Source organism: Neolamprologus multifasciatus, chromosome 4 (assembly GCF_963576455.1).
Source record: "Neolamprologus multifasciatus chromosome 4, fNeoMul1.2, whole genome shotgun sequence".
Taxonomy (NCBI): domain Eukaryota; kingdom Metazoa; phylum Chordata; class Actinopteri; order Cichliformes; family Cichlidae; genus Neolamprologus; species Neolamprologus multifasciatus.
In genome coordinates, this window is record NC_140442.1 from 11,438,090 (window position 1) to 11,459,131 (window position 21,042).

The window sequence follows — 21,042 nt, forward strand, 5'->3', positions numbered from 1 at the left end:
CTCTTAATAGCTTCTAATGGTGGATGGATTGGTGGGAGAGTTGGAGGCAGGCGGCCTGCAACCTTCTCTGCTCTCGTCACAACAGAAGGAATTTATTTTATGGGGCTTCTGGTTTCCCACTGGGAGCTGACAGGAAATGTCTTTTGCCAGAGAGGAAGTCATTGAAACTGTGAGAGATTATAAAACAAGCAAACACAGAGGGGGGTGTTGACCTCTGAAGCAGGCAAGAGTCAGTGCTGTTGCTGACATTATGTGGGAACATGTAAACAATTAAACACCCATTGAACCCTTTTACTGGTCACCTTGCTTCTCACCTTGGGTTGTTATACAAAACATGATTTAAGATTATGAGCAGAAATGTTAGTGTCTGCAAAATGGATGTGTTTGCTACTGTATCTGCGTGCTATAAGGCTTTTGTCTTTAAATTTGTCTCAGGTTTTGAAGGACACAACTGTGAGAACAATGTGGATGACTGCCCAGGTCACAAGTGCATGAATGGAGGAATATGTGTAGATGGAGTTAACACATACAACTGCCAGTGTCCACCAGAATGGACAGGTATAGCTCTTCAAATTAACTTTAAATACAGGTATACATGTCATGTTCATAAAAAATATGTTCAAACCCATATTTCACCTACCCACTAGGACAATACTGCGCTGAGGATGTAAATGAGTGTCAAATGCAACCCAATGCATGCCATAATGGGGGTACTTGCTTCAACACCATTGGTGGCCATACTTGTGTCTGCGTCAATGGCTGGACTGGAGATGACTGCAGTGAGAACATTGATGACTGTGCAATAGCTGTTTGCTTCAATGGTGCCACCTGTCATGACCGTGTAGCATCCTTTTTCTGCGAGTGCCCAGTTGGAAAGACAGGTAAGTGGGTTTTTCTGTCTGCCTATTTGGCCCTTTTAATCCTGTATGATAAATTGTTGATATATGTGTTTTATCCACAGGTTTGCTATGCCACCTTGATGATGCATGTGTAAGCAACCCTTGCAATGAGGGAGCAGTGTGTGACACCAACCCTCTTAATGGCCGTGCCATTTGTACCTGTCCTGCTGGCTTTGTAGGGGGTGCCTGCAACCAGGACATGGATGAATGCTCAATTGGCAAGTCTGCTTGTTTTTTTTGCTTGTTTTTTCTTGCCAAATCCCGGTCCTGTTGTTATATGCTGTGTTGTTGTATATATTTTTGTGCTCCATATTTTAATCCTTTGCCTTCTACCAACAGGTGCAAACCCATGTGAGCATTTTGGAAAATGTGTGAACACAGAGGGGTCTTTCCAGTGTCAATGTGGCCGGGGATATGCCGGCCCACGTTGTGAGATTGACATCAATGAATGCTTGTCCATGCCCTGCCAGAATGATGCCACCTGTCTTGACCGGATTGGAGAGTTCACCTGCATCTGCATGCCAGGTACAAAGACATTTTGTATGGCCACTCCATTATGATAAAGAGAAATATCACTTCTTTTTTATTTTTAATAAACTAACTATGCTTACATAAATTATTGTTGCAATTTTACATCCTGCACTCAGGTTTTAGGTGAGCTTAATTTTTTTTTTTAATATACTTTAAAAACAGCTTTTTAAAACTCTGGCACAACACAGATTTATCATCCAAGAGAATCACTTTTGACCAAAAGATACTTCTGAAAACTTGTACTTCGACAGAAACACAATATATAGTGCCACCATGCTGCCAGTGTAGAAGGTTATGTAATGTATTTCCCTAAACACTGGTAATATGGAGGCACCTCTCCATCCTCAGTGCACTGTACCACCAGATGGAGTATTGGTTTGGACTGAGTGATAGTTTTGACACTCTGGGACAAAAAACACAGTGAAACTCTCATGCACAGTTCTACATGCATGCTGGGGTTTTGGGAGCTATACAAATTAGAGCCGGGAGTTGGGTCTATAGGACTGGATGTGAGAGAGGGCGAGCAGTTAGGGGGAGGAGTGTGCTGTGAATACTAATGAGTGGTAGAGTGGTGGGAATGGAGTGGAACAATAGGGCCCCTCTGTGCTCCACTTTGCACCCCTCATATACACAGAGAGGGAAAGAGGCTCTTTCCCAGAGCCTGTCCCCCTCCCCCCTCCAGAGACAGGGCCTTCCTCCTCACCCTCCTCATCATCAGTCAGCCTGGCAAAGCTCATGTGGTGCTACTGATTATTTCTGATTCCACGCTAGCCTCACCACAGGAGCAAGACTCTGACTCACATTCTGTTTCACCTCAATGAAGGACCTAAAGTAAAAAGCATAACATGCATCTGCTGAATGGGACACTGAGCCAAGGAGGAGCAAAGCTCTATGGACAGTAGTGCGTGGCGATTTCAGTTCAGTGGAATTGGATGCCGTGGTATAGCAAAAGCAAGTGCAAAACGATCACAACTAAAAAGGTTCCTACACAATACACAGAATTATGTACGCACCATGTTGGCTTGAACTGACATACCCGTACTCCAAAGTGAGAAACAGGTTTAAAAGCAATAAAAAAAGTTCTAAAAAGAAGAACACTTCTGTCTTCCAGGCTACGTGGGCACATACTGCGAGACTGATGTGGATGACTGTGAGAGTAACCCATGCGTGAATGATGGGATATGTCGGGATATGGTCAATGGCTTCACGTGCACATGCCAGCCAGGTAAGATTGTTTTGAATTGCTTTTTTTTTTTTCAGACACATTGGCAACTAACAAACTGGAGGACAGATTTGAAAATATTAAATACCTTTAACAAGTAATAATCTTTTACCATGTGATTAATTTTTTGACCTATTATCATATGCAAAAACAACTCAAGTAGTTAAGCCAAAAAGCATCTAGATACTAAAAAATTAAGTCTGATTGCAAACTATTGTATTTTGGGTCAAAGTCCTATGAATTATACCACTGACTCATTTCCAGCTTTCTAATGCTAACAATTTATTTTTGATATATAGATTTTTTACTTTAATTTACTTCTTATTTGGCAAGCTGATTTTTCTGGAGCACTACTGTGCTTTGCAGAGAACAGTGATAAAGGCTTGGGAGTGAGAATATGTTGGTTAACACCTGCAATACACTGACAGCATTAGTAAAAGCAGAAAGCCAAAGTTTAAATGTCCCCAGGACTAGTGGAGGGAGGGTCAGCCTCACTACTTTTGCCTGCTGGTATTTAGAGCCAGCACTCATATAAAAAGCCAGGCCCAAAAGTCTGCCTATCCCCTTGCCTGAACAAAGGCACCATTGTGACCCTTCCCTCCTCTATGGAATGTAGAAGGGACAGCAGCCTCCCTCATCTTGCCCTCATGGTGGTGGTGGGGGGGCGGGGGACAGCAGTCCCACTAATGAGATTCTTTTCCAGGTTCGCAATTTACATCTGGGACAGACGTCCCCCCTCCACCCCCCATCTAGCTATTGAGCTGGTGGAGCTGATGCAGGCAGTGAAGGGCGGAGGGGGCTGGGGGGGGGGGGCTCCCTAAAAGAAAAAACAATCCCACCGCCTCCTCCAGCACCCCCTTTACCAGGCTAAGCATCAACACACAGACCGTCCTGACACTGTTAATCAACTGAGCAGTGTGTTACCAATGCACCAATTCACCCCTGTCTGGGCACTGTGCCCAGTGATTTCAAGCCTGCCCAGTTTCTCAGACTATTCAAGCTAGTTGTTGTTGTTATTATTATTATCATTATTATTATTATTGTTGTTGTTGTTGTTGTTGTTGTTTTTGAACCTCTTTGTCAACTGTGTTAATATTAATTATATGCGCTGTAGTTCATAATCTTTCAGTGTATATATAAGCATTTTCATACACAAAATGTGTCAAAATTTAGTTGAGCTGAAGATGGATACGTTGCTTGTCCATGCCCTGATATTCCATACCATTTGATAATAATATATTGATGTATCATTTGATTATGAGTCTTTCCTCTGAAAAATCTTCAAGGTCACAGGCTTTCTATTGCATTCTGTCAGCTCTACCCTGGTCCAAGTGCATAGATAGTTTGTCTTTAACCAGTCGAGGTCTCAGACCCTACCTTAGCCAGACATTACCAGCCAAGTCAAAGACCTCCGCCCTTCTTCGGAGAGAAGATCTGCCCTCTGACCTTAGCATGGACCCTTTCGCTGGACCTTCTCTCTGACCTTTAACCTCTGTGTTTGCATGTCCCAGGGTTTACGGGTACCATGTGTCAAATAGACATAGACGAGTGCGCCAGCACGCCTTGTCAGAATGGAGCAAAATGCTACGATCGGCCCAATGGGTTTGAGTGCCGCTGTGCTGAAGGTAAGCGCTTCATTACTTAACAATTGTTAAGCAGAAGAGCCAAAGACAAAATAGCAGATGAGCCTTAACCAGTTGTTCAGGCCTTTGTTAAGCATTCTGTGTTCTGGGGAGTTTCTCTGGGTGTCTGCTGATGAAACAGACTGACTTGAGGCCCCTAATCCCCCTCTTTCCCTCGACGGCTCTCAGGACCATGGGGTCACTGAGGACCAGCAGTTGCCAAGAAAAGAGGCTTGGTCATTACCCTGACATCTGTTCATCTTTAAACCCCCTTACAACACCTTATGCTGCATTTTAAATTTAATTCTTTAACATTTAGTTATGTTTGTGTTAAAAAAGCATTCAACTTGTAAAGCTTCTCTCAAAGTCTGTATGTAAAGCTTGACTGTAGCTATATGTTGATATTTAATATGTTTGTTTGGACCTGTGCTTACTGAGGAGCACGGTCATTGTTTCAGTGGCCAGCTGCTTGGTGTTCCTTGTGTTTTTGGGCCCCTTCTGTTGAGTGAAGTGGCCCTGTTTGACGTGGTGCAGTCTATTGTTCCCTCCAACTCTGAGAACAATAGCAAGACTGGGAGGCCTGTGTAGGGCCCTTCTTTAGTCCTTTGCCCATCTCAGCATTGCTCTAAACACATACCACACACACCAAGTTTCTTGTCTGTTACACAGACACCGTTGATATGGAAACCACAGTGGTCAAAAGCCCAACTGTAGAAGCTTTTATGAAAAAGCAAGCATACAAAACATGGAAAAAAGAGGGAGAAAGTTAAACAAAAAACTGTTATGCTAAAGAGAAAGAGGAACATTTAACATTCGCACACACACACACACACACACACACACACACACACACACACACACACATATGTATATATATAAAAGCACTTCTTATTCTTAATTCTTAATGTACTTTTTAATTCAGAATATTAATTTATTCTTAATGAATTTTTTCCCCTCTATAGGTTATGAGGGCACACTTTGTGAAAGTAACATCAACAACTGTCAGCCCGACCCATGTCACCATGGTACCTGCATTGATGGCATTGCCAGCTACACCTGTAATTGTGAACCTGGTTACACAGGGTATCGCTGTGAGAATCAATTAAATGAGTGCCACAGCAACCCTTGTCAGAATGGGGGCAAGTGTATGGACCAGGTCAACAAGTACATCTGCCAGTGCCAACATGGAACCTCGGGTAAGAGAAAAATCCCACAACATATCACGTACTTGTACTTTGTTAACTCAAGCCATTGATTTATTCCCTTTATTAATGCCGTTGCTCTTCAACATAACAATAATGCTGTGACAATATATAAAATGCTATAGAATTAGACTCTTTATTATACTTTATCATAAAGAATGTATATAGAATTTTGTTCTGAAATGTAATGAAAGATTTTCTGCATTGTTAAAATTGTTAAAAAGTCTACAGTCTTAATATAAAAGTTCTTTTTGCACCCAGGTACAAATTGCGAGATAAACTTTGATGACTGTGCCAGCAACCCATGTGACTATGGCATCTGCAAAGATGGCATTAATCGCTATGACTGTGTTTGCAAACCTGGCTTCACTGGTAAGGTCTTGTGAAAATAACAGAGTGAATAAATCCTCACTGAAAATGTTGACAAAGAACTCTAATTATGTATAACATTTCTCTTGCAGGTCCCAAATGTAATGTGGAAATAGATGAGTGTGCATCTAGCCCCTGCAGGAATGGAGGAAAATGTATAGATGAAGAGAATGGATTTCACTGCCTGTGTCCTGATGGCTTTAAGCCTCCTTACTGCTACTCTCAGGTGGATGAGTGTGGCAGCGGCCCATGCGTCCATGGCTCGTGCAGGGACGACATTAATGGGTATATACATTTAACAGCTTTTTTTAGACTTTAAAGTGATTCAGATGGGCACATAGGAAACATAATCTTGAAATGGGCTCCATCCAAGACTGTGGTTAATCCTATAACTTATACATCAGGTCAATGTTATTTCATTCTTACAAACTGAACGTTTTTGGCTTATTAACTATTCTCTGGTATTTCCAGTTACCGCTGTGACTGTGAGCCGGGATGGGTGGGAAAGAACTGTGACCTGGACAGGAATGACTGTCTTCCAAGTCCCTGCCAGAATGCTGGCACATGCATTGATCAACTCAATGGTTTCACCTGCAAGTGTCGCCAAGGCTTCAGAGGTGAGAGGGCATCAAAGTAGCCAAACACACTATCAACCTTGAAATGTTCAGTAGAAAGAGCAGAGTACACATGTATAGCACATGCAGCAGTGAAGAAATAGCTAAACATATCTGATGTCCTCCATGAATTTTCATCTTAGGCTATGGCAATTGTCTACCTCCCCCTAGTGGTACATAAAAATACGCTAATCCATACATATATTCGTCTCCTTTTTCCTTTGACAGGTAACCTCTGCCAGGTGAACATCAATGAATGTGAGTCCAGTCCCTGTCTGAACAAGGGCACTTGTGTAGATGGCGTGGCAAGTTTCACTTGCCTGTGTGAGCTTCCTTACAGTGGACCCACTTGTGCTGAAGTCCTTACTCCTTGCTCTCCTAATCCCTGTGCCAATCATGCTGCCTGCATCCACACACCAGATTACATGGGTTATCAATGCAAATGCCCACCAGGGTGGCAAGGTTCGCAAATTTTGTATTCAGTCATCTCAGTGCTTAGCATAGATAGTCTAATTGGAAGCTTACAGCTATATCTTGTGAAACTCTTCCTTTACAGGTCAGTTGTGTAACAGAGATGTGAATGAATGTATCTCAAACCCCTGCAAAAACCGTGGGACTTGCGCTAACACGCTTGGAGGGTTTGTGTGCTCTTGCAGAGCAGGATATACTGGGCTAACCTGTGAAACAGACATCAATGACTGTTCACCTAGTGAGTTGCTGTTTACACTTACAGTTATCATATAATTATTAAATGACCGTTACTAATAAATAAAATGCCAAATTCATGTGCAGTTACTGTATTTGCCCAAAGCTGTTTTCTTCTCTTTTGCTTTTAGATCCCTGCCTAAGTGGAGGTTCCTGTACAGATGGTGTGGACTTCTTCCACTGTAGCTGTCTGCCAGGCTTTACAGGGTCTCATTGTTCTGTAGAGATCAATGAATGCCACAGTTCCCCTTGCAAAAATGGAGGCACTTGCACAGATTATGTTAACTCCTACACCTGTACCTGTATACCTGGGTTTACTGGCATCCACTGCGAAACAAACATCCCTGATTGTACTGAAAGGTGTGTATCTGGAGCTATATCATGTACTCAAAAACACAATCTAGCTTTACAATACAACATAAAGTGAATATAAAATTAATTTTTAGGTAAAATGAAGTATAAGCTTACATTTTCACACATGTCCACAGCTCTTGCTTCAATGGGGGGACATGCACAGATAAAATCAATGGATATTCCTGTACTTGTCGCTCTGGCTTCACCGGGTCCCACTGCCAGTATGAAGTCAATGAGTGTGACTCCCAGCCCTGCCTCAATGGAGGCATTTGTCAGGATGCCCTGGAGTCATTCCGTTGCTCTTGCCCCAAGGGCTATACTGGCAACCGTTGTCAGGTACAAATATTTAAATGCACCCCTGAAATTTCACGTTTAGGACTTTAATTGTCATACACAAATAAAACAAATAAATTCTAAATTCAGTCGCTCTCTTCCTTACATAGACGCCAGTTGATTGGTGCAGGCGCGCATCTCCATGTCATAATGGAGGACGCTGCCGTCAAAAGGATGCCTCATTCATCTGTGAATGTACTGATGGCTGGTCTGGCCGTTACTGTGACATCCCTAGAGTCTCCTGTGAAGCAGCTGCCCGCCAAAGAGGTATTTTAATGTTGGGTACAATTTGATGTAACCTCTGTCTGCGTTTGTGACTAAGTTACTGATGTAAACTTTGCTCACAAATCTATGTTATTAGGGCTCCAGACGGATGAACTATGCCACCATGGTGGTCACTGTGTTAATACCGGGAATACTCACTATTGCAAATGTCCTAATGACTACACTGGAAGCTATTGCGAAAATCAAGTGGATCATTGTGAAGACAAACCTTGTCGCAATGGCGCCACCTGCAGGGGATATGTGGGAGGATACCAGTGTGATGTAAGTTGCTTTGTTTTAACATGTTCTTTTCCTTTTAATTGTCAGATTTCAAAACAGTCTGGGTTTCTTTTTTGCTTTCAAAAATTAATTGGTGTGTCATTACAGTGTATGCCAGGTTATACCGGAAAGGACTGCGAGATAGAAATCAACGAGTGCCAGTCTCATCCCTGCCAGAATGGAGGCACTTGCATTGATTTGGTGGGACACTATATCTGCTCCTGTCCCCCTGGCACCCTGGGTATGTAAGCACATATAAAAGAAAACCCTATGCTTACTAGTGAACACTTTGGTGGCAGATTTATTTTCTTATGTATGGATCACTTTGGTAATAGCAATATCACTTTCTCACTTAGTTGTATGCATGTAGAATGTTATCACAAGTGGGCCTCATGTTTATTGCACCTTCACAGAGGGCCTATTGTAGAGTAGAAGGCATCCAGGCGCTGCATGTTAAAGGGTTGTAATTCTCCTTATCTTGGGAAGCAGATTTGGGATGTAAATCTTTAGGTAGCAGCTGAGTACATAGCAAAGTCGTAGTTTCCATGTTAGGAGGAAGGTTTTCAAGGATGAGCTGAAGGTATAGACTCACATGATGTGTGGAGGAATTTTCTTTGTCTGTGAGTTTGGTCAAGTCATATAAGACATGAGCGAACCACGGCCATCTGCTTAGGTGTTTGACTGGAACGTGTTTCTCCATATTGCAATATGTTATTAAACCCACTTCAAATAATGCTCACCGGTGTTTGCAGTTTATTTAAAAAACTTCCACGACAATACACTTACATAACCGTACATGACAACAAAATAAATATCTCATGTATAGGAAGAGTTTATAATTACCCTGTCCTTTTAAAGGTGTTCTCTGTGAGATCAACGAAGATGACTGTGCTCCACACCCGAGGCTACGCAATGCTCCTCCTAAGTGCCTAAACAATGGCACCTGTGTGGACAGAGTAGGTGGATATCGCTGCAACTGTCCCCCTGGTTTCACAGGAGAAAGATGTGAAGGAGACATAAATGAGTGTCTCTCTCAGCCCTGCATCCCTTCCAACAGTCTTGATTGCATACAGTTGCCCAATGACTACCAATGTGTCTGCAAGCCCGGCTTCACAGGTTAGACACCTACGAACAATTCCCATTCTCCATGAACGTTCATCGTGCTTTTTTGTTGTTGTTGTTGTTGACCAAATGCAGAACTTTACTAACTATACCTTGTTTTTTAGGTCGGAGGTGTCAGAGCAGGTTCAGTGTGTGTGAGTCTCAGCCTTGTCAGAATGGAGGAGTCTGTTCAATAACTAGCAGCTCTTCTCAGGGATACACCTGCACATGCCAACTTGTAAGTGTAAATATGAAAAGCTTGTAATTTGGCCTCCTAGTTTTTAAATCACAGCATTCTTGATTTAAAGGTTCATATATCAACCTCCAAAAATTATGTCTCTCTTAGGGTTATGCAGGGCCTAATTGTGAAAGAAGCATGTCCTGTCGGGAGCTATCCTGCTACAACGGAGGTAGATGTTCACATACCCTAAGAGGGGCTCGTTGCACATGTCTACCAGGTTATGGTGGACCCCAGTGTCAGGATCGCAGCAATGATGGGTGCTCAGCCATGCCCTGCCGCAATGGAGGACTATGCACTGAAGAGACCAGCTTCCCATATTTCAACTGTCAGTGTATCAGTGGATGGAAGGGCAAACGATGTGAGCAGCGCAGCAGAACCACTGACCCTCCAGTCCCCTCATGCCCTCTGGCAGACTGTGCTGCCAAAGCTACAGATGGTTTTTGTGACAAACAATGTAATTCATTACCTTGTCACTGGGACGGCGGTGACTGCTCTCTAGCGATGAAGCCCTGGGATAAATGTGGAGACCCACACTGCTGGCGTGTCTTCAACAATAGCCAGTGTGACGAGTCCTGTAACAACGCTGACTGTCTGTATGACAACTTTGGCTGCAAAACTAAGGAGAACGTTTGCAAGTGAGTTAAAATTTTCAGTTTAAAGGATACTTGCCAGTATTTACAGAACTGAGAAAATTTAACGTCCTTAATCTTCTGTTTATATCATCTCCAGTCCAATATATGAAGCCTATTGCATCGACCACTATGCTGATGGAAAATGTGACCAGGGCTGCAACACAGAAGAGTGTGGTTGGGACGGCCTGGACTGTGCAACGAAAATTGCAGAAAAACTTGCTGAGAACGTCTTGGTTTTGGTTGTTCTAATGCCTCCAGAGGAGCTTCTTCGCACCGGGACAGTTTTTCTGCAGAAATTAAGTGCTATCCTACGCACTTCAGTCCGTTTCAGGCTAGACAGCAATGGAAAAGCTATGATCCAACCCTACACCCGCGAAAGTGCACGCATGAAGCGGGAGCTGGAAGTCATTGGGTCAGTCATGCATACACTAAAATAAAAGCCTAAGCCTTTCCTGTAGATTGTACATTACACTAAACTCTTGCTTCTCTGCTGTTTCTGTAGCTCAATAGTCTATGTAGAAATAGACAACCGCTTATGCACGGAGGACTGCTTCTTTACAGCTGACAGTGCTGCAGAGTACCTTGGAGCTCTGTCAGCAGTAGAAGGGCTCCAGTTCCCCTACCCCCTCAAAGAAGTCCGTGGTGAGTAGGGATACTTATTATGCACAAATAAACTACAACTAATAAGTTGCAAATGTGTAATTATGTCTTTCCTTCTCCCCACAGGTGTAAAAATCAATAGCCCCATTCAACCCCCCTTCTATCTGATGGTGGTGGGGATAGCTTCTGTTTTTCTTTTAGTCATCCTTATCATAGGTATGCTGATTGCTCGCAGAAAAAGAGAGCACAGCACCCTGTGGTTCCCTGAAGGCTTCTTCCTCAAGAAGGAGCCCAGCAGCAACAAAAACCGCAGAGAACCTGTGGGCCAGGATGCTCTGGGAATGAAGTAAGTTATGATAAGTGCCTTGAGGCAAGTATTGTTGTATTTTGGGAGTATATAATAAAAATTGAATGTAATTGAATTGAATTGAAGTGCTTTCATTTTTTAATTAAATATTTACCCCTCTTGGATTTACATTGTTATTCATCTGCCAACAGGCACATGCCAAAAACTGTGGAAGAATCTCTCCTTGGAGATCATAGTGACCAGTGGATAGATACAGACTGCCCAGAACCAAAAAGGCTCAAGGTCAGTTTTGCAAGTGTTTTGCAGTTTACATAAACAGAAGCACAAGAGTGTGTATGTGTGTCTGTGTGTGTCTGTTTTTAAGCCACTTGCATTTAAAATGTTTTCTGTCTCTTTTTTTTTATCTTTTCCTGTAATTTCAGGTTGAGGAGCCAAGTATGCTTTCAGATGCTGAAGATACAGTGGACTGCAGACAGTGGACACAGCATCACCTTGCAGCTGCAGATATCCGTGTGCCTCCCACCATGCCCCTCACTCCACCCCAAGGAGAATTTGAAAGTGACTGCATGGATGTTAATGTCCGAGGCCCAGGTTGGTAGTGATATCAAGTAAAGTTTTCAAATTGAAACTGTCATTTGCAAATACCTTTTATACTTTCCTCTTACAGTATAATTCAGCAACCAAATAGACATAAACTCATGCACGCCTGTTTTCATCTCCTAACAGATGGTTTTACACCTCTGATGCTGGCATCATTCTGTGGAGGTGGCTTAGAGTCTGAGGTAGCAGACGAAGAGGAGAATGAAGAGTGTTCTGCCAACATCATCTCTGACCTAATCTACCAGGGTGCATCCCTTGCAGCCCAAACAGACCGCACTGGTGAGACAGCCCTTCACCTGGCTGCTCGCTACGCACGTGCTGATGCTGCCAAGAGGCTGCTGGATGCTGGAGCAGATGCCAATGCTCAGGACAACACGGGACGCACCCCACTACATGCTGCTGTAGCTGCAGATGCACAGGGTGTCTTCCAGGTAATCAACACATACTGGTTATTTGATATGCTACATTGGAATGTGATTGGAATACTGTAGCACATTTCTTGCACATTTAAATTGTTTATAAATTAAAATTTAAAATTTAATCTGTCACACACTTCTAGATTCTGATCAGAAACCGAGCCACGGATCTTGACTCACGTATGTACGACGGATCAACAGCACTAATCTTGGCTGCACGGCTGGCAGTAGAGGGCATGGTAGAGGAGCTCATCACGTGCCATGCAGATGTTAATGCAGTTGATGAGTTGGGTAAGTATGTGCCATTTGTCACACATGTCCTAATGCATGCATTCCTAATTCATTCATTATACTGAAATCATTTCTCTTGATTTGAATTGTTTGTTGTGTCTCAGGTAAATCTGCCTTGCACTGGGCTGCTGCCGTCAATAATGTGGATGCCACTATTGCCTTGCTCAAGAATGGTGCAAACAAAGATATGCAAGATCTTAAGGTATGTCATTCTTCTATATTGTTTTTAAGACACATTTTCACAACTGCACCTTTATACGTGTTTGTATCTAACAATCTCTGTTATTTTTTTTTTTTTTTTTTCAGGAGGAAACCCCACTGTTTCTTGCAGCCCGTGAGGGCAGCTGTCAGGCTGTGAAGGTGTTGCTGGCTCACTTTGCAAACAGAGAAATCACAGACCATATGGACAGGCTGCCAAGAGACATTGCTCAAGAGCGTATGCATCATGACATTGTACAGCTTCTTGATGAATATAACACGGTGAGGAGCCCCCAGGGCCATGGCGGAGCAGGTCACCACCTCACTGGGGGACACACCTTGTCTCCTCTTATGTGCCCTCCCAGCGCTTTTCTACCTAATCTGAAAAACACCCCACAGGGTAAGAAAAACCGTCGGCCTGGGGCCAAAGGTTCTAGCCTGGGAGGCCAGCATGCCGCTAGCCTGAAGGAGTCAGTGAAGGCCCGCAATAAGAAGCTAACCCTGGACATGCAGAGTGCCTTACTGGAGAGCTCAGTTACTCTGTCCCCAGTTGACTCGCTGGACTCACCTCATGGGGGAGCTAGCAATGCTGGCTACATCACCAACCCCACGTCTCCAGTCGCCATGCAGTCACCAGGGCTTTTCCACCCATCAGTGTCTGTGCCAAACACCCCAATGGTACATGGCAGCATGTTAGAGGGAGGTGGCCCCTTTGCAGTGTCTCTAGCCCAACTCAATGATCTAGGAAGTGGAGGAATGTCCTTGCAGGGACGCGTCTCTATGACGTCAGATATCAACCATGGCTATGTGCTGAATTCAAGCCAGATGGGGCTAAATATGGGCATGGTCAGTCCTGTCAGCGTGCCCTTTGATTGGCACAATCGCATGCCCCCTTCATCCCAATGTGGTCAACAGGTAGTGAATATTGTGCAGAGCAGCCAGGCAGGCATGCACCCCCAGAGTCCAGCCATGCAGCAACAGGGCATGCTGATGCACCAACAGCAGATCTACCGTAATCCCATGCTGCAGCCAACACCTGTTACCTCCACACCCACTATAAGCCCTGTAAAGCTGCCTTTGATTGCTGAGCAGCAGCAGCAGCAACAGCAGCAACCACAGCAACAGCTCATGAATCACAACATTACCAACCAGCAAAGCATGGCTTCCGCCCCACCAACACCCCAGACATCACAGGCCCCACCAGCCTTCTTCCAGCAGCAGCAGATGCCTCAGCAGTCCTCCCAGCCACAGCCTCCTGCTCAGGTCCCCCAGGCAGCCACATCAGCAGCTCAGCCAGCTCAGGCGCTCCCCTCCCAGCCTAGTGGTAGCATGGCAGGAAAGGAGGATTACCCTACCCCTCCCTCCCAGCACAGCTATTCATCCACAATGGATGCCACACCCAAGCATTACCCTCATTTGCCCAGTGAGCACCCTTACCTGACACCGTCTCCAGAGTCTCCTGAGCACTGGTCCAGTCCTTCTCCTCACTGCGTCTCCGATTGGTCGGATTCCACACCCAGCCCAGCAGTTGCTGTCCCTGCCCAGACCCAAATTACTCAAATTCCAGAGGCCAATGGCAAGATGCAAGTTTTTGCATGAAGATCATATAGCCTCTGCTTGAAAATGGACCAAGGGTGAAAGAATTTGAGAACTGGCTCTTGGGTCTGTCTGTGTTTTTATGTGTCAGCCTGTTTCCAAGATTTTCATTGGATTTGGATTGACTGCTTATCACGAGGATTGTCTGCTGGTCGATTTTGCAGAGAAAAAAAGTAAAGGGATATGTGTGTTGTCTGAAAAAACAGCAGACAATTTAATGAAGTAATTCTGTCACAGATGGACTTGTTTTTTATTATAAAAAAAAGTATATGAAGAAAACCAAGTCTTTCATTTCAAAGACTTGGGACATTCCTAAAAACTAACAAACATTTAAAAGTAGATAAGAGGAAAAGTGAAATGCTGAAGGGAATTCATTTATTTTTATTTATTGTCTTATCTAAACTACTTTTTAGTTCTTTTTCTCTGTCCTAGCTACTCATATAAAGTGTCACCCCAAGATTAAAAACAGATTGAAATGAAAAACAAAAAACAAAAACATTTCAAGAATTGCCCTGCAATTGTGATATCTTCAGCTGATTTGTGGTTTTCCATATTAGTATTATGAACAAGAATGTAGATAAGTGTCTCTAAAGCACTTCAAACGACCAGCCCAATAGGGCAAGTGTGGGTCCGGTACAAAATTATTAAAATGGATATTTATAATATATGGGTGGCATTTAATCCATGGTAATTTTCTTTATCACCTTTCAAAATGAGGTCAGCAGAGTAAAGTTTTAGTTAATGCTTCCATTTGTAGCTTCTTACTGACACTGAAGTGTATGTACTGCCAACCTTGATAGCTTCAGTTTTAAGGCATGTTTATATTCACTTTAAAAGAAATATGTTTCAAACAGAACTGTTTTGCCTATAAAATCAGCCACTCACTGCCGTTATGTTTTACTTTGCTTTATATTCTGTATATTTTTTTAAACACCATTTCAGATATGCTAAGCTTTGCTTGTATCAGCTGCTATTTTTTTTAGTCTTCCCTGCAAAACATTCCTCCGTGTTGCTGGTCTTATTGAGTCTGGATTCTGCACCACTCAGTGGGATCCAGCACAGAACAGAACACAGACTAGCAGAATTTGTTAAGCTTGTGATGTCCCTGATCAGACTAAATGGACTATTTGCAGCAGTTAAGATCTCAGTGGCACTCTCGCCTTGTCTATGGTGACGTAGTGGTCAGCATGAAGGCGTGGCTACTGGGTTGTAACTGCTTATGCCCTGTCACTCCTCAGGGAGGTGTTTTATGGCATGCAGTGGGATAGTGCCCCTGCATCTACAGTAGTATCAGTCCAGGGGCTATGTGGTTGCATCTTAAGATGAATGTTAAAATAGACCCAAGGAAAAAAACACTACCATGTAGTGTTGTTCCCTATAACTTTTTTGCTAAATTCTGAGATGACACTGTCATTTAGCTAACCGAGAGTTGACCAAGCCTTTTATTTCATTGTGACATCCTTAACATTTTGTGGGCATTTCAACATAAAGTCAGATAATAATAGTAGAATTTTACAAAAGTAAGTTTCGCATGTTTATTTTGTGACAACATGAACAGAAATAAGTTGGCCACCACTTTAGTGTGTCATAGACTTATTATATCTTTCATTTATTGTTTATTCTGTTCATTATAGAATCAGCTACTGTTCTGCCAGACCTGAGAAACATGTTCACAGTCCAGTTCACATCTTACTTACAATGAAAACAGTTTTTTGGCTGTTTATTTGTTTATTTTTATATATAACTTGTTTTACAATTTCTCTACCAGGCCGCACTAAGTGTTTTGTACATTTCAATCTCTCAAGTTCTGTTTGTAAATATGTTTGTTCTGGGTAGATCATTGCTTGAGAAATATTGTTTCTAAAATGATTGTTGTGTACTAAAAGGACAAAAATAAAATGTACTTCATTTAGCATTATTTCAAGCTGAGGCTGTGACTGATTTTTTTACACGTTAGTTAACAGTTAACATAAATTTAATGTTAATGGACAAATGTCCACTCTTTTTACATTAAAGTTTTGGATACCTCCTGTTCGAGTTGCTATGCTAGACAAACTATGTGATGGCACTGTTACTAAATTATCCCAAACATATTTTCCACATTATGTTCTTTTAAAAAGAAAAAAATTCTGGTTGATGCCTATCAAATAACATATATATGATAATACTGTTATACAGTGTATGTAAGTGGCCAGCTGATAATGTCTATCAGTTGTCTAACTTTACCTCTAGGATTGCTCAACATACAATTAGGACTATTCTCAGGAACTTATCGCAGTGGAGGTGAGACCCAAACATTAATTTCAAATGTTAAATCCTTGCTCTTTTATTATTTGCATTCACAACATTTATTTTGAGATCCACTCAACTCTTGTATTCTATCTGCAAAAAGGTTCAATCAAAGGCATATAATTTATATAATCAAGTACATCGTTTTAATAGTTTTGCCTTTAGATTTTGTTAGCATCATTACAGTGAAGTAGTTCTTGTTTTATCTAAAATTAAGAGTATGACAGAAATCTTAGTAGACAGTTAAGTACATAAATATTACACAAATTAGTAATAAACACAACTTTTTCAGTTACTACTGTACTGATAAAATGATAAACACTTTTGCTCAGAAAGAAACTATATATCACCTTACAGTTGGGTGTTTTAAATAAAATAATATAGTATAATATAATAAAATATAATATAATAAAGTCATAGCTATCGCTCTTGAGAATTATCTTCACGTGAATAATACTTCTAATCCGTGCAACAATAGAATCCTCATATTCACAGAATCATTTCTTTCCTGCCCTCCTCTGCAGAAGGCGCAGAAGCCCCAGTGTAGTACTAAACACGCGGTCATGTTTAAAGATCATCTTGTAGAACGTGTGCAGAGGCAGTCGGCCAGTTGGATCTGCATGCTTCAGGGCAGTCATGGGCATGTACACTTTGTTGGTCTGGTGACGCAGAGGAGGGTCCTTGGCCGTGATCACGTTAACTGTTTGCTGAAAAATAAAAGCAAAAAAAATTAAAACATTCATAAGTTTTCACTAAAAAACATGTTATTTTACCGTACCTTTAAAAACACAATTTTAACCACTTGCCTCAGCCACTTCCTCTGGTGTCTGACTTAAAGAAGTAAAGATTTCTTTAGAGTATGGGAGGTAAAGTTCCCTGAATATCCTAGCAGTCTCTTCATCCGTCCGTGATAGATCCATCTTCTCAGCACTTTCGTACATTTTCCTTTCAAACTCCGTCACCACAGGGCCAGGTTCTACTAGAGTTGTCCTTCGAACAAGGATATAAAAAAAACATAACATTAAGACCACTGTCCCTTTACACTCATTAAGTTTTTAATATTTTGCCAATGTGGGCTTACTGATAACTCAAGTTTTAGTTGTGGGCTGGCTGCATTTTTAATGCTGTAGTATGTTTCAGGACATGTAATCACTTGATGTTAAACTTCATTGCTTGCACTGCCAGACTTTCACAAAATCCTTCCACAGCAAATTTGGATGCAGAGTAGACATCGTTGAACAGAAGTCCTGGTTGGAAATATTATGAAAGATGTTAGCTTTTAGTTTTTTCTACATTGTATGCATGTTCTGAAGTTTTTTATCAGCACAAACAAACACACCCTGTAGTCCCATGACACTGCTCATCACCACAATGTGGCCACTCTGTCGCTGCTTCATGTCAGGCAACACCTCTTTCACCAGACGCACCAGGCCAAAGAAATTTGTGTCAAACAGCTCCTTCATTGCATCGATACTCTGGCACTCCAGCGGCCCAATCATGCCAACACCAGCATTGTTTACTGTAACAACAGAATACACTATGCTTTCAAACTGTATACTTGTAAAAAGAAATGTTGAATTAAATTAAAGCTTATCTACAAGATGGAGGAAAAACAGACCAAGAACATCCACCCGTCTGTTCGGCAGGCTGTTAATACATTCTTTGATGGAAGTTTCACAGCAGGCATCCAACTCTTTGATTTCGAGGGTTTTGTTTAAGGAATCGCCTGCTGCTTTCTCCAAGGGTCCCCGTTTCCCAAGATCTCTCATGGTGGCAACCACTGCCTCAGATAGAGAGGGAACACACTGACTGTCAGCAATGATGGTTACTTCTACCACCTACCTGTACTATAAGCAAAGACTGATCAGCTGACCTTTAAACCGCCTCAGTTCATCTTTGGCCAGCCGTGCAGCCACAGCCAAGCCAATGCCAGAAGAACACCCAGTCACCAGCACCCTCCGGGTCGCCATGCTCGTTGATCTTTGACCTAAAGGTTCAGGTGGTCTTGACTGGTTAGTCAAGCAATGTTGAGAAAAGAGAAATATTATTAAAGGAATATTCTTCAGCCAATGTAAAGTCTTTGTAGTAATTACTCTATTGGCATATACATCTAGCTCAGTTGGAGATTTTTTTTTTACCATGAATTGGATAAAAAGAAGAAATGTTACTGTTAAATACTTTTTAATATGCATATATATATATATATATATATATATATATATATATATATATATATATATATATATATATATATATAAAACAGCAAAAACTGATCACACACATCATGCACTGCTTGGCAATTTACTGATTAACTTAAAAAATATTTAACAATAGGTCACTTCTTGTGAGAGGCTATCTGTGTCCATGTGAAGTGATATTAAGACTAGAGTGCCTTTGTTATTTGTTAAAAGATTGCATTGGCCCTAATCTGCTTAATGTGTGCTGGAATGTTTGGCTGCCTTACCAAAGCCCAACACCTTTTTATTCAGAATGTAACCAACAGATATTCACATAAGGACATATTATAAAGAGTTATTTTAAAGAAGCGGTTTTAGGGTTTTTTTTGTTAAAGATAGTATTGCTTTGTGGTTATATATCAAGTCTCACGGCATCCCAAGACAAATTTATTGAAATAAAAAAACAATATTTTTTCCGTAACACAGTTAAGTATAATTACACTATAACATTTCAATGTTAATTAATAAAGTAAACTGTGGTAAAGCAAAGTACTTGGTATACAATTTGTAGTGAGTCAACATAAACTATCACTGCAGAATGAATAGCCTGCAGCAGACACTGTAAATTCCTACAGGACGAGTTAACCACATTCAAGTCGAACCCTAGAGGCATGTATTTTTGTTTGTAGTTGATATTGTAATATACCAACCTGTGGAGCGAACAGCGCTTTCTTCACAACAATGGATATGGGAAATAAAGAGACAGTAATAAACTAGTAGCTCGCTCAACTTCGTAGCGCAGCATTCGGAGAGCAGAGACAAGACTGGGACTAGTGATGGGTCGTTCGCGAACGAAATGGCTCTTAGAGCCGACTCTTTGAAGTGAACGACGCGAGCCGGCTCCTTATTGGGAGCCGTGAGGTTGTTTTTTTTTCTTTCTCTCACCCTCTCTCTCGCCCTTTTTTCCGCTAAACTCCGCATGCGCGGCCTGTACTTTGCGCTGGGCAGAGGGGGGGAGGGGCGTTAGTTACACTTGCAGTAGCACAGGAACAGAGCCAGAGAGAAAGAGAGCGAGGGACAACAACGTCACATTAGAAAGGTATAGTAATCATCCACTATTTTCAGTTGCAGATGATAAAGGATTCAGAAATCATGCAGGCCCATATGACAGAGAATGTGCATCTTCTTTTTGTTTTAATATTTTAATTTATATTTAATTGTGTTGTGGTTTGCAGTGTTTTGTGTTGTTTCACGTTAAATTTGTTTAAAAGGAAAAAGCTGAAAATTTAAATAGTTAAAAGTTTAAAATGTAAATAGTTGTTTTTTGTATTATATGATTTATTTATTACATTTTATGTGGAGTAAATAAATAAAGTATACTTATGGTGGCCCTTAGAAACAAAGCACGTACAAACTCCAAAACACATACAAACTCCTAAGCACGTACAAACTCTAAAATGCGTAAAAACTCCAAAACACGTAAAAACTCAGAAGCACGTACAAAAGACAACAGAAGTGCTCCAGGATGCAGGGCGCAGTGTTGAGCTTTTGTTACTTAGTGGCTACACAAGCCAGGAAGTATCAACAACTGGATTTGGTGTGTGGTAGTAACAGGTAAATGAACTTTTTTTTTTTAATTATTTGAATAAATATGAGTGCTTGTCTATAAATACACAAACAATACACACATGCTTTCAATTGTATAATTTAAGTGATCTGGGTAGCTCTGTTTTGGAAGTTCAGTAAACGCTAGAAATGTGTTTTGGAGTTTGTGCGTGCTTTTTTGGAGTTTGTATATGCTTTAGAGTTTGTACGTGCTTTGTCACTAGGGGCCATATATAAACATATATAAATAAAACCACTTTTTTTTACATTAGTAATTCCTTTTCTGCATAATTTTATATTATTGTTAATGATTAAATAATTAAAGCAACAAAACAACCTGAAGAGCCGGTTCGGAGCCGAAAGAGCCGGCTCTTTTTAGTGAGCCGAGCCGAAAGAGCCGGATCTATAAAAAGAGCCGGAAATCCCATCACTAACTGGGACACGGCTACATAAGCCCAGTGATTATCTAAGGTCAGTCAGGCCGACGCAGTACATGGGTGTTGTAGTTTTTTAGCCAACAACAGCTCCGTTGAAAACAGCAGCCACGCTGTGGTTGTTGCTGCTCCTGTAGCAGCCTTATGCCCTTAAAATGTTA

The 21,042-nt window shown here is 41.7% G+C and overlaps 2 protein-coding genes across 3 annotated transcripts in view; one reads left to right on the plus strand and one right to left on the minus strand.

Annotated features, from left to right (window-relative positions):
* notch3 (notch receptor 3) overlaps window positions 1–16,300 on the plus strand; it is a 28,040-nt gene extending 11,740 nt beyond the window's left edge. The window contains exons 5-33 of the mRNA XM_085157294.1: window positions 436–558; window positions 648–881; window positions 962–1,117; window positions 1,239–1,424; window positions 2,542–2,655; window positions 4,164–4,277; window positions 5,237–5,470; window positions 5,738–5,848; window positions 5,938–6,130; window positions 6,317–6,462; window positions 6,688–6,921; window positions 7,016–7,168; window positions 7,296–7,524; window positions 7,653–7,854; window positions 7,962–8,118; window positions 8,213–8,397; window positions 8,503–8,635; window positions 9,253–9,510; window positions 9,621–9,733; window positions 9,842–10,371; window positions 10,466–10,780; window positions 10,871–11,010; window positions 11,095–11,314; window positions 11,467–11,557; window positions 11,698–11,866; window positions 12,002–12,306; window positions 12,435–12,582; window positions 12,687–12,784; window positions 12,889–16,300. Of these exons, the coding sequence (XP_085013420.1) occupies window positions 436–558; window positions 648–881; window positions 962–1,117; window positions 1,239–1,424; window positions 2,542–2,655; window positions 4,164–4,277; window positions 5,237–5,470; window positions 5,738–5,848; window positions 5,938–6,130; window positions 6,317–6,462; window positions 6,688–6,921; window positions 7,016–7,168; window positions 7,296–7,524; window positions 7,653–7,854; window positions 7,962–8,118; window positions 8,213–8,397; window positions 8,503–8,635; window positions 9,253–9,510; window positions 9,621–9,733; window positions 9,842–10,371; window positions 10,466–10,780; window positions 10,871–11,010; window positions 11,095–11,314; window positions 11,467–11,557; window positions 11,698–11,866; window positions 12,002–12,306; window positions 12,435–12,582; window positions 12,687–12,784; window positions 12,889–14,379 (6,782 nt within the window). The 3' untranslated portion in view covers window positions 14,380–16,300. The remainder of the gene's footprint in view (window positions 1–435; window positions 559–647; window positions 882–961; window positions 1,118–1,238; window positions 1,425–2,541; window positions 2,656–4,163; window positions 4,278–5,236; window positions 5,471–5,737; window positions 5,849–5,937; window positions 6,131–6,316; window positions 6,463–6,687; window positions 6,922–7,015; window positions 7,169–7,295; window positions 7,525–7,652; window positions 7,855–7,961; window positions 8,119–8,212; window positions 8,398–8,502; window positions 8,636–9,252; window positions 9,511–9,620; window positions 9,734–9,841; window positions 10,372–10,465; window positions 10,781–10,870; window positions 11,011–11,094; window positions 11,315–11,466; window positions 11,558–11,697; window positions 11,867–12,001; window positions 12,307–12,434; window positions 12,583–12,686; window positions 12,785–12,888) is intronic.
* Window positions 16,122–19,670, minus strand: LOC146519870 (retinol dehydrogenase 8). 2 transcript variants are annotated; one of them, XM_085157350.1, is made up of 7 exons: window positions 19,553–19,670; window positions 18,539–18,674; window positions 18,284–18,445; window positions 18,005–18,184; window positions 17,819–17,912; window positions 17,472–17,655; window positions 16,122–17,372 (listed from the first exon to the last, which is right to left on the minus strand). In XM_085157350.1, the coding sequence occupies exons 2-7, from the start codon at window positions 18,633–18,635 to the stop codon at window positions 17,163–17,165; spliced, it is 927 nt and encodes a 308-aa protein (XP_085013476.1). In that variant the 5' UTR covers window positions 18,636–18,674; window positions 19,553–19,670; the 3' UTR covers window positions 16,122–17,162. The 2 variants fall into 2 exon arrangements, with proteins under 2 accessions (XP_085013476.1, XP_085013477.1); XM_085157351.1 differs by having other exon boundaries at window positions 16,122–17,365; window positions 17,465–17,655.
* Window positions 19,671–21,042: the final 1,372 nt, after the last annotated feature.